Source organism: Lepisosteus oculatus, chromosome 4, assembly GCF_040954835.1.
Source record: "Lepisosteus oculatus isolate fLepOcu1 chromosome 4, fLepOcu1.hap2, whole genome shotgun sequence".
Taxonomy (NCBI): domain Eukaryota; kingdom Metazoa; phylum Chordata; class Actinopteri; order Semionotiformes; family Lepisosteidae; genus Lepisosteus; species Lepisosteus oculatus.
Window position 1 is genome coordinate 14,820,917 of NC_090699.1, and position 10,938 is coordinate 14,831,854.

The following is a 10,938-nucleotide window of genomic DNA, read 5'->3' on the forward strand; positions in this document are numbered from 1 at the left end:
CAAATGGAAATTGTCTGGACGGCATGGGAATGTGACTATGAGAGGAACAGTGCCTATCCTCTCTGCGAGCAGACAGAGCCAACCTCTTCATTCTTCTTGTGTGTGTGTTTTTTTCAGATTTCTTCCAAGTGGCACGTCTGAGACTGGAGAATGAAGATAAAAAACCTGTGTTTTCGAGTCGGTATGTATTCCTTTACAACATAGTTCCATATTTTCACTCTCACATGGTTAATATAGAGCAGAGAGCCCTTTACACCTCTCTTGCGCAGTAAATACACACAACACCCAGGCTCACAACCGCGCCACTCTGTAAACTGAGCTGTTGATAAACTGAGGCTTGTAGTTCTTCCTTCGGCCATATGGGAGAACCTTTGACCTCCCTAGAGCTAGGTTTGGATTCATCCTCCCAGCACTTCCATATTACATTAATGAGAAGGCGGGGGAGGGGAAACGCTCATTCAGGTAGAGGCCATTCGGGAATATCCTAGAAAACCGCCTCAGTCTGTGGCAGGGCTCGGTTAGAAAAGGGAACTTGAGTGGCTGAGAGCCGGAGAGTCTTGCTCTTCAACGGCAGAGCATTCATGTCCAAAAGGGGCAGCTTTTTCGCCAGTGTGTGAGCTGCAAATGGACACGAACCCGCAGGGCAGGGACCCCGGAGAGAGAAGGGGGCCGCAGAGGAGGAGAAGCTTGGCGCACGCTCTCCCACAGGGATGGCTCTGGAGGTGAGGCGAGGAGCTCCAGAGGCCCCGATGAAACGTTTGGCCAAAGCCTGGGCCAATTAAAACACCAGAAACATTTTGGAGGGCCAGGGAGCACCAGTCGCCAGGTTAGGCGACGTCATGTGTTCTGATCCCGTTGCAGTGGTCACCCATCACACACGACCACAATCGGCAATCTGGCACGACAGTAGCGCGGGAAAAAGCACAGGAGGTTTTAGACCATAGACGCAACAGTACCAGGCAGAATCGTTCTCCAACCAGTGAAAGACAAAGATGTGCAGAGGGTCTGGGAGGTGTATGCTGGCCAGCATTGCTGCCTCGCAGCGCTGGGGCCCTGGGTTCGAGTCCGGCCCTGGGGTGCTGTCTGTGTGGAGTTTGCATGTTCTCCCCGAGTTCTTGTGGGTTTCCTCCCCCAGTCCGAAGACATTAACCGGGTCGGTTAATTGGCTTCTGGGAGAATTGGTCCCGCTGTGAGTGTGTGTGTCGCCGTGTCTGTCTGGCCTGTGATGGAGTGGTGTCCTGTCCGGGGCGTACCCTGCCTTGCGCCCGTTGCTGGCTGGGATATTCTCCGGCTGCCGCAGGACCCTGAGCGAAGCAGTGAGAAAAGGTTTGGGCTGGAGAGGTTTTGAGCACTTCTCTCTCCAAGATGGGTCTTATCAAGCTTTTATCTCAAATGCTCATACTTTTCTTTCTTTCTTTCTCCAGCTTGGGCCTGCTGGCTGATCACACTGCCAGTGTAAGTCTTCTGTTTCATTGCTAAGATGAATTATATGTATTATATGAATGATATCTTCAGTCAAGCATTTTCACTATCATACTGTAATATACTGATAGTATATTGTGCTTATATTCTATATAGTTACATATATACAGTTCTATATACTGTATACTGTTATATATACTGATGGAAAAAAAAGAAACGCAACATTTTCTGGAATCAGAATACTATAGTTATAGCTGATGTACTTTCACAAAAAGTTGTCAATTTGTTTTAAGCCTTCCCCCTCAAGTGACCACACCAGAGCATGGCTCACACATCAGACTGGTCCATCTGAGAGATCGTTTCAGATCTGCCACCTGTACTGCTGCTGAAACTCAGATAAGATCACTTTATTGGCCATATTGGCATGAGGAATGTGTCTTTTCCCAGACCCCAGCTTGCTCTAAATGAGACACACAGACAGGGAGAGAGAAGCTGGGGGTCAGAGCGCAGGGTCAGCCATTTATACAGCACCCCTGGAGCAGCTGGGGTGAAGGGCCTCGCTCAGGGGCCCAATAGGGTAGGATTCCCCTGCCGGCTGTGGGATTTGAACCGGCGGAGATCCTGAGCCACAGTGCCACCGCTCCGCCCGAATGTTTGACAGAAGTGGGATATGAACACACACCTCCATTCGGAAACTGCCGGCAGACACACTGCCCACGTCAGTGACAGGACAGTGAGGCTCCATGCTGCTGGCCTTAGAACAAGGAGACCTGTCAGAGGTCCTCTGCTCACACCTAGACATCACACCCGACTGGCTTGGGCCAGACAGAGGCTGAGATGGACTCGTCAGCCTGTTAGATGTCCTCTTCACGCAGACGGGAGGGCCAGAGTGTGGAGGAGGGGGTGTTGCGTTTCCTTTTTCCATCAGTATATATTGATATTATATACTGATAGGACATTGCACTGTTATATCATATATAGTTACATATATACAGTTCTATATACAGTATATACCGTGATATATATTGATATTATATCCTGATAGTACATTGTACTGCTCATGCACTTCAATTCCTATCACGCCCTACATTATTTCTGTTTGCAAAAGACAACACAAGTGAATGCATTGTCCCAGGTGGTTTCGAACCAGCTCCTTACGACGGGAGCCTGGGGGTGTTAGGAATTGTTGGAAAACAGACACAGGAGCGTCTCGACACCCACGAGCGCCGCACGCGCCAGGTCGCTCCCTCGGGCTCTGGGTCGGTTGGGGGTCGGTGGGGTGAGGACCGACAGGCCGGAGCGGGGCGTTAGACGCCCTCTGACTCCACCGCATCACAGCCCGTTTCAAGACGGCGGGCTTTGATCATCACCGCGCGTGGGGGAGGGATTCATGTTGTTGGTCTCAGCTGATTACTGTTCGCCTGTCACTCGTGTGCTTTCTTCCAGCTGATCAATGTCAGTGAGATGTTATTTAAATTAAACTGAAAGTCCATGTATTTGTACTTTAAATATCAAACCGAGGGAGAGCTACAGAAGTCTTTTAACTATACAACTGACACATTGCAGTGCATTATGTGACTGTATAGGGGCGGCTATTCTCTGCAGGGAATTCTGATAAATTGCGAGATCCCACTGTCACGTCCAAACCGGTCACGCGTGAACAGTATCGCAGGGAAGCAGTACAGCCCACTGCGAAGGTGAAACTAAGAAAAAACAATGAGCTTAAAGAATACTAAAACATTAAAAATACTGCCGGGAGTGAAGAAGTGAAAGCCGTCACCAAAGTAATACTGTACATTCTAGCTTGCTGTCAAAAACACTGAGAAAAACAAAAGTGGATAACACACAATTTAATTGTATGTTTCTCCCAATTTAGTACAATGTCGGCAACGTCAGTGGTAAGTGAGGCTACAACCACAATTTCCCCAGTGTCGACGGATGTGAATGACTCAGTAACACTTACAACACATAATCTACCCTCCACAACGACAATGGGCCCAACTACGACAAGTGGCACGATTTCTAATGAACAAACCACAACACCAACCCAAACAACGCAAGCACCCACGACAACAACTGCAGCTGACCCTACCACAGCAATGGGTACAACAACAACACTCCCTACAACAACTATGAGCAGCCAAAGTACCACAACAACAGCTCCCCAAGACGTCACAACAATGAATGTCCCAACTACAACCACAACGCTTCCGCAAATTACCACAACAGCAAATTCTCCATCCACAAGCAAAACGACAACAACTACAACATTAGCACAGACTACCACCACAACTGCCCCCACCACCACAACAACTCCTGAAACTGCTACACCTGCCCCAACTACCACAACTACTCCACCAAGCACAACAACAGCCCCAACAACTACAACACCTGCCCCTACTACCACAACAACTGCCCCCACCACCACAACAACTCCTGAAACTACTACACCTGCCCCAACTACCACAACTACTCCACCAAGCACAACAACAGCCCCAACAACTACAACACCTGCCCCAACTACCACAACAACTGCCCCCACCACCACAACAGCTCCTGAAACTACTACACCTGCCCCAACTACCACAACAACTGCCCCCACCACCACAACAACTCCTGAAACTACTACAACACCTGCCCCTACTACCACAACAACTGCCCCCACCACCACAACAACTCCTGAAACTACTACACCTGCCCCAACTACCACAACTACTCCACCAAGCACAACTACAGCCCCAACAACTACAACACCTGCCCCTACTACCACAACAACTGCCCCCACCACCACAACAACTCCTGAAACTACTACAACACCTGCCCCAACTACCACAACTACTCCACCAAGCACAACTCCAGCCCCAACAACTACAACAACTGCCCCCACCACCACAACTCCCGAAACTACTACAACACCTGCCCCTACTACCACAACAACTGCCCCCACCACCACAACAACTCCTGAAACTACAACACCTGCCCCAACTACCACAACTACTCCACCAAGCACAACTACAGCCCAAACAACTACAACACCTGCCCCTACTACCACAACAACTGCCCCAACCACCACAACAACTCCTGAAACTACTACACCTGCCCCAACTACCACCACTACTCCACAAAGCACAACAACAGCCCCAACAACCACAACACCTGCCCCTACTACCACAACAACTGTCCCCACCACCACAACAACTCCTGAAACTACTACACCTCCCCCAACTACCACAACTACTCCACCAAGCACAACTACAGCCTCAACAACTACAACACCTGTCCCTACTACCACAACAACTGCCCCCGCAACAACAACTCCTGAAACTACTACACCTGCCCCAACTACCACCACTACTCCAACAAGCACAACTACAGCCCCAACAACTACAACACCTGCCCCTACTACCACAACAACTGCCCCCACCACCACAACAACTCCTGAAACTACTACACCTGCCCCAACTACCACAACTACTCCACCAAGCACAACTACAGCCCCAAGAACCACAACACCGGCCCCTACTACCACAACAACTGCCCCCACCACCACAACAACTCCTGAAACTACTACACCTGCCCCAACTACCACAACTACTCCACCAAGCACAACAACAGCCCCAACAACTACAACACCTGCCCCTACTACCATAACAACTGCCCCCACCACCACAACAACTCCTGAAACTACTACACCTGCCCCAACTACCACAACTACTCCACCAAGCACAACTACAGCCCCAACAACTACAACACCTGCCCCTACTACCACAACAACTGCCCCCACCACCACAACAACTCCTGAAACTACTACACCTGCCCCAACTACCACAACTACTCCACCAAGCACAACAACAGCCCCAACAACTACAACGACTGCCCCCACCACCACAACTCCCGAAACTACAACACCTGCCCCAACTACCACCAGTACTCCACCAAGCACAACTACAGCCCCAACAGCTACAACACCTGCCCCTACTACCACAACAACTGCCCCCACCACCACAAACACTCCTGAAACTACTACACCTGCCCCAAGTACCACAACTACTCCACCAAGCACAACTACAGCCCCAACAACTACAACACCTGCCCCTACTACCACAACAACTGCCCCCACCACCACAACAACTCCTGAAACTACTACACCTGCCCCAAGTACCACAACTACTCCACCAAGCACAACTACAGCCCCAACAACTACAACACCTGCCCCTACTACCACAACAACTGCCCCCACCACCACAACAACTCCTGAAACTACTACACCTGCCCCAACTACCACAACTACTCCACCAAGCACAACTACAGCCCCAACAACTACAACACCTGCCCTTACTACCACAACAACTGCCCCCACCACCACAACAACTCCTGAAACTACTACACCTGCCCCAACTACCACAACTACTCCACCAAGCACAACTACAGCCCCACCAACTACAACACCTGCCCCAACTACCACAACTACTCCACCAAGCACAACAACAGCCCCAACAACTACAACAGCTGCCCCCACCACCACAACTCCCGAAACTACTACAACACCTGCCCCAACTACCATCACTACTCCACCAAGCACAACAACAGCCCCAACAACCACAACACCTGCCACTACTACCACAACAACTGCCCCCACCACCACAACAACTCCTGAAACTACTACACCTGCCCCAACTACCACAACTACTCCACCAAGCACAACTACAGCCCCAACAACCACAACACCTGCCACTACTACCACAACAACTGCCCCCACCACCACCACAACTCCTGAAACTACTACACCTGCCCCAACTACCAGCACTACTCCACCAAGCACAACAACAGCCCCAACAACTACAACGACTGCCCCCACCACCACAACTCCCGAAACTACTACAACACCTGCCCCTAGTACCACAACAACTGCCCCCACCACAACAACAACTCCTGAAACTACTACACCTGCCCCAACTACCACAACTACTCCACCAAGCACAACTACAGCCCCAACAACTACAACACCTGCCTCTACTACCACAACAACTGCCCCCACCACCACAACAACTCCTGAAACTACTACACCTGCCCCAACTACCACAACTACTCCACCAAGCACAACTACAGCCCCAACAACCACAACACCTGCCACTACTACCACAACAACTGCCCCCACCACCACCACAACTCCTGAAACTACAACACCTGCCCCTACTACCACAACAACTGCCCCCACCACCACAACAACTCCTGAAACTACTACACCTGCCCCAACTACCACAACTACTCCACCAAGCACAACTACAGCCCCAACAACTACAACACCTGCCCCTACTACCACAACAACTGCCCCCACCACCACAACAACTCCTGAAACTACTACACCTGCCCCAACTACCACAACTACTCCACCAAGCACAACTACAGCCCAAACAACTACAACACCTGCCCCAACTACCACAACTACTCCACCAAGCACAACAACAGCCCCAACAACTACAACAACTGCCCCCACCACCACAACTCCCGAAACTACTACAACACCTGCCCCAACTACCACCACTTCTCCACCAAGCACAACAACAGCCCCAACAACTACAACACCTGCCCCTACTACCATAACAACTGCCCCCACCACCACAACAACTCCTGAAACTACTACAACAGCTGCCCCAACTACCACAACTACTCCACCAAGCACAACTACAGCCCCAACAACTACAACACCTGCCCCTACTACCACAACAACTGCCCCCACCACCACAACAACTCCTGAAACTACTACACCTGCCCCAACTACCACCACTACTCCACCAAGCACAACTTCAGCCCCAACAACCACAACACCTGCCCCTACTACCACAACAACTGCCCCCACCACCACAACAACTCCTGAAACTACTACACCTGCCCCAACTACCACAACTACTCCACCAAGCACAACTTCAACCCCAACAACCACAACACCTGCCCCTACTACCACAACAACTGCCCCCACCACCACAACAACTCCTGAAACTACTACACCTGCCCCAAGTACCACAACTACTCCACCAAGCACAACTACAGCCCCAACAACCACAACACCTGCCCCTACTACCACAACAACTGCCCCCACCACCACAACAACTCCTGAAACTACTACACCTGCCCCAACTACCACAACTACTCCACCAAGCACAACTACAGCCCCAACAACTACAACACCTGCCCCTACTACCACAACAACTGCCCCCACCTCCACAACAACTCCTGAAGCTACTACACCTGCCCCAACTACCACAACTACTCCACCAAGCACAACTACAGCCCCAACAACTACAACACCTGCCCCTACTACCACAACAACTGCCCCCACCACCACAACAACTCCTGAAACTACTACACCTGCCCCAACTACCACAACTACTCCACCAAGCACAACAACAGCCCCAACAACTACAACAACTGCCCCCACCACCACAACTCCCGAAACTACTACAACACCTACCCCAACTACCACCACTTCTTCACCAAGCACAACAACAGCCCCAACAACTACAACACCTGCCCCTACTACCATAACAACTGCCCCCACCACCACAACAACTCCTGAAACTACTACAACACCTGCCCAAACTACCACCACTACTCCACCAAGCACAACTACAGCCCCAACAACTACAACACCTGCCCCTACTACCACAACAACTGCCCCCACCACCACAACAACCCCTGAAACTACTACACCTGCCCCAAGTACCACAACTACTCCACCAAGCACAACTACAGCCCCAAAAACTACAACACCTGCCCCTACTACCACAACAACTGCCCCCACCACCACAACAACTCCTGAAACTACTACACCTGCCCCAACTACCACAACTACTCCACCAAGCACAACTCCAGCCCCAACAACTACAACACCTGCCCCTACTACCACAACAACTGCCCCCACCACCACAATAACTCCTGAAACTACTACACCTGCCCCAACTACCACAACTACTCCACCAAGCACAACTACAGCCCCAACAACTACAACACCTGCCCCTACTACCACAACAACTGCCCCCACCACCACAACAACTCCTGAAACTACTACACCTGCCCCAACTACCACAACTACTCCACCAAGCACAACTACAGCCCCAACAACTACAACAACTGCCCCCACCACAACAACTGCCCCCACCACCACAACAACTCCTGAAACTACTACACCTGCCCCAACTACCACAACTACTCCACCAAGCACAACTACAGCCCAAACAACTACAACACCTGCCCCTACTACCACAACAACTGTCCCCACCACCACAACAACTCCTGAAACTACTACACCTGCCCCAAGTACCACAACTACTCCACCAAGCACAACAACAGCCCCAACAACTACAACTAGTACCCCCACCACAACAACAACTCCTGAAACTACAACAACACCTTCCCCAACTACCACAACTACTCCACCAAGCACAACTACAGCCCCAACAACTACATCAGCTGCCCCTACTACCACAACAACTGCCCCCACCACCACAACAACTCCTGAAACTACTACAACGCCTGCCCCAACTACCACAACAACTGCCCCCACCACCACAACAACTCCTGAAACTACAACAACACCTGCCCAAACTACCACCACTACTCCAGCAAGCACAACAACAGCCCCAACAACTACAACACCTGGCCCTACTACCACAACAACTGCCCCCACCACCACAACAAGTCCTGAAACTACTACACCTGGCCTAACTACCACCACTACTCCACCAAGCACAACAACAGCCCCAACAACTACAACACCTGCCCCTACTACCACAACAACTGCCCCCACCACCACAACAACTCCTGAAACTACTACACCTGCCCCAACTACCACAACTACTCCACCAAGCACAACTACAGCCCCAACAACTACAACAACTGCCCCCACCACAACAACTGCCCCCACCACCACAACAACTCCTGAAACTACTACACCTGCCCCAACTACCACAACTACTCCACCAAGCACAACTACAGCCCCACCAACTACAACACCTGCCCCAACTACCACAACTACTCCACCAAGCACAACAACAGCCCCAACAACTACAACAACTGCCCCCACCACCACAACTCCCGAAACTACTACAACACCTGCCCCAACTACCATCACTACTCCACCAAGCACAACAACAGCCCCAACAACCACAACACCTGCCCCTACTACCACAACAACTGCCCCCACCACCACAACAACTCCTGAAACTACTACACCTGCCCCAACTACCACAACTACTCCACCAAGCACAACTACAGCCCCAACAACTACAACACCTGCCCCTACTACCACAACAACTGCCCCCACCACCACAACAACTCCTGAAACTACTACACCTGCCCCAACTACCACAACTACTCCACCAAGCACAACTACAGCCCCAACAACCACAACACCTGCCCCTACTACCACAACAACTGCCCCCACCACCACAACAACTCCTGAAACTTCTACACCTGCCTCAACTACCACAACTACTCCACCAAGCACAACTACAGCCCCAACAACTACAACACCTGCCCCTACTACCACAACAAGTACCCCCACCACCACAACAACTCCTGAAACTACTACACCTTCCTCAACTACCACAACTACTCCACCAAGCACAACTACAGCCCAAAAAACTACAACACCTTCCCCTACTACCACAACAACTGCCCCCACCACCACAACAACTCCTGAAACTACTACACCTGCCCCAAGTACCACAACTACTCCACCAAGCACAACTACAGCCCCAACAACCACAACACCTGCCCCTACTACCACAACAACTGCCCCCACCACCACAACAACTCCTGAAACTACTACACCTGCCCCAACTACCACAACTACTCCACCAAGCACAACTACAGCCCCAACAACTACAACACCTGCCCCTACTACCACAACAACTGCCCCCACCACCACAACAACTCCTGAAACTACTACACCTGCCCCAACTACCACAACTACTCCACCAAGCACAACATCAGCCCCAACAACTACAACAACTGCCTCCACCACCACAACTCCCGAAACTACTACAACACCTGCCCCAACTACCACCACTACTCCACCAAGCACAACAACAGCCCCAACAACTACAACACCTGCCCCTACTACCATAACAACTGCCCCCACCACCACAACAACTCCTGAAACTACTACAACACCTGCCCAAACTACCACCACTACTCCACCAAGCACAACTACAGCCCCAACAACTACAACACCTGCCCCTACTACCACAACAACTGCCCCAACCACCACAACAACTCCTGAAACTACTACACCTGCCCCAAGTACCACAACTACTCCACCAAGCACAACTACAGCCCCAACAACCACAACACCTGCCCCTACTACCACAACAACTGCCCCCACCACCACAACAATTCCTGAAACTACTACACCTGCCCCAATTACCACAACTACTCCACCAAGCACAACTACAGCCCCAACAACTACAACACCTGCCCCTACTACCACAACAACTGCCCCCATCACCACAACAA

General features: G+C 51.2%; 2 protein-coding genes across 2 annotated transcripts; both read left to right on the forward strand.

Annotated features, from left to right (window-relative positions):
* Positions 1–4,265: 4,265 nt before the first annotated feature.
* On the forward strand, positions 4,266–5,228 carry LOC138238152 (integumentary mucin A.1-like; the record flags this gene model as incomplete). The annotated part of the gene is made up of 2 exons (XM_069188198.1): positions 4,266–4,542; positions 4,966–5,228. Coding segments are annotated over 2 exons (540 nt in total), but the record flags the coding sequence as incomplete, so codon positions are not given.
* A 159-nt stretch (positions 5,229–5,387) lies between these two features.
* Positions 5,388–7,420, forward strand: LOC138238220 (mucin-2-like; the record flags this gene model as incomplete). Its single annotated transcript, XM_069188277.1, has 3 exons — positions 5,388–5,933; positions 6,042–6,950; positions 7,343–7,420. Coding segments are annotated over 3 exons (1,533 nt in total), but the record flags the coding sequence as incomplete, so codon positions are not given.
* Between the last annotated feature and the right edge of the window lie 3,518 nt (positions 7,421–10,938).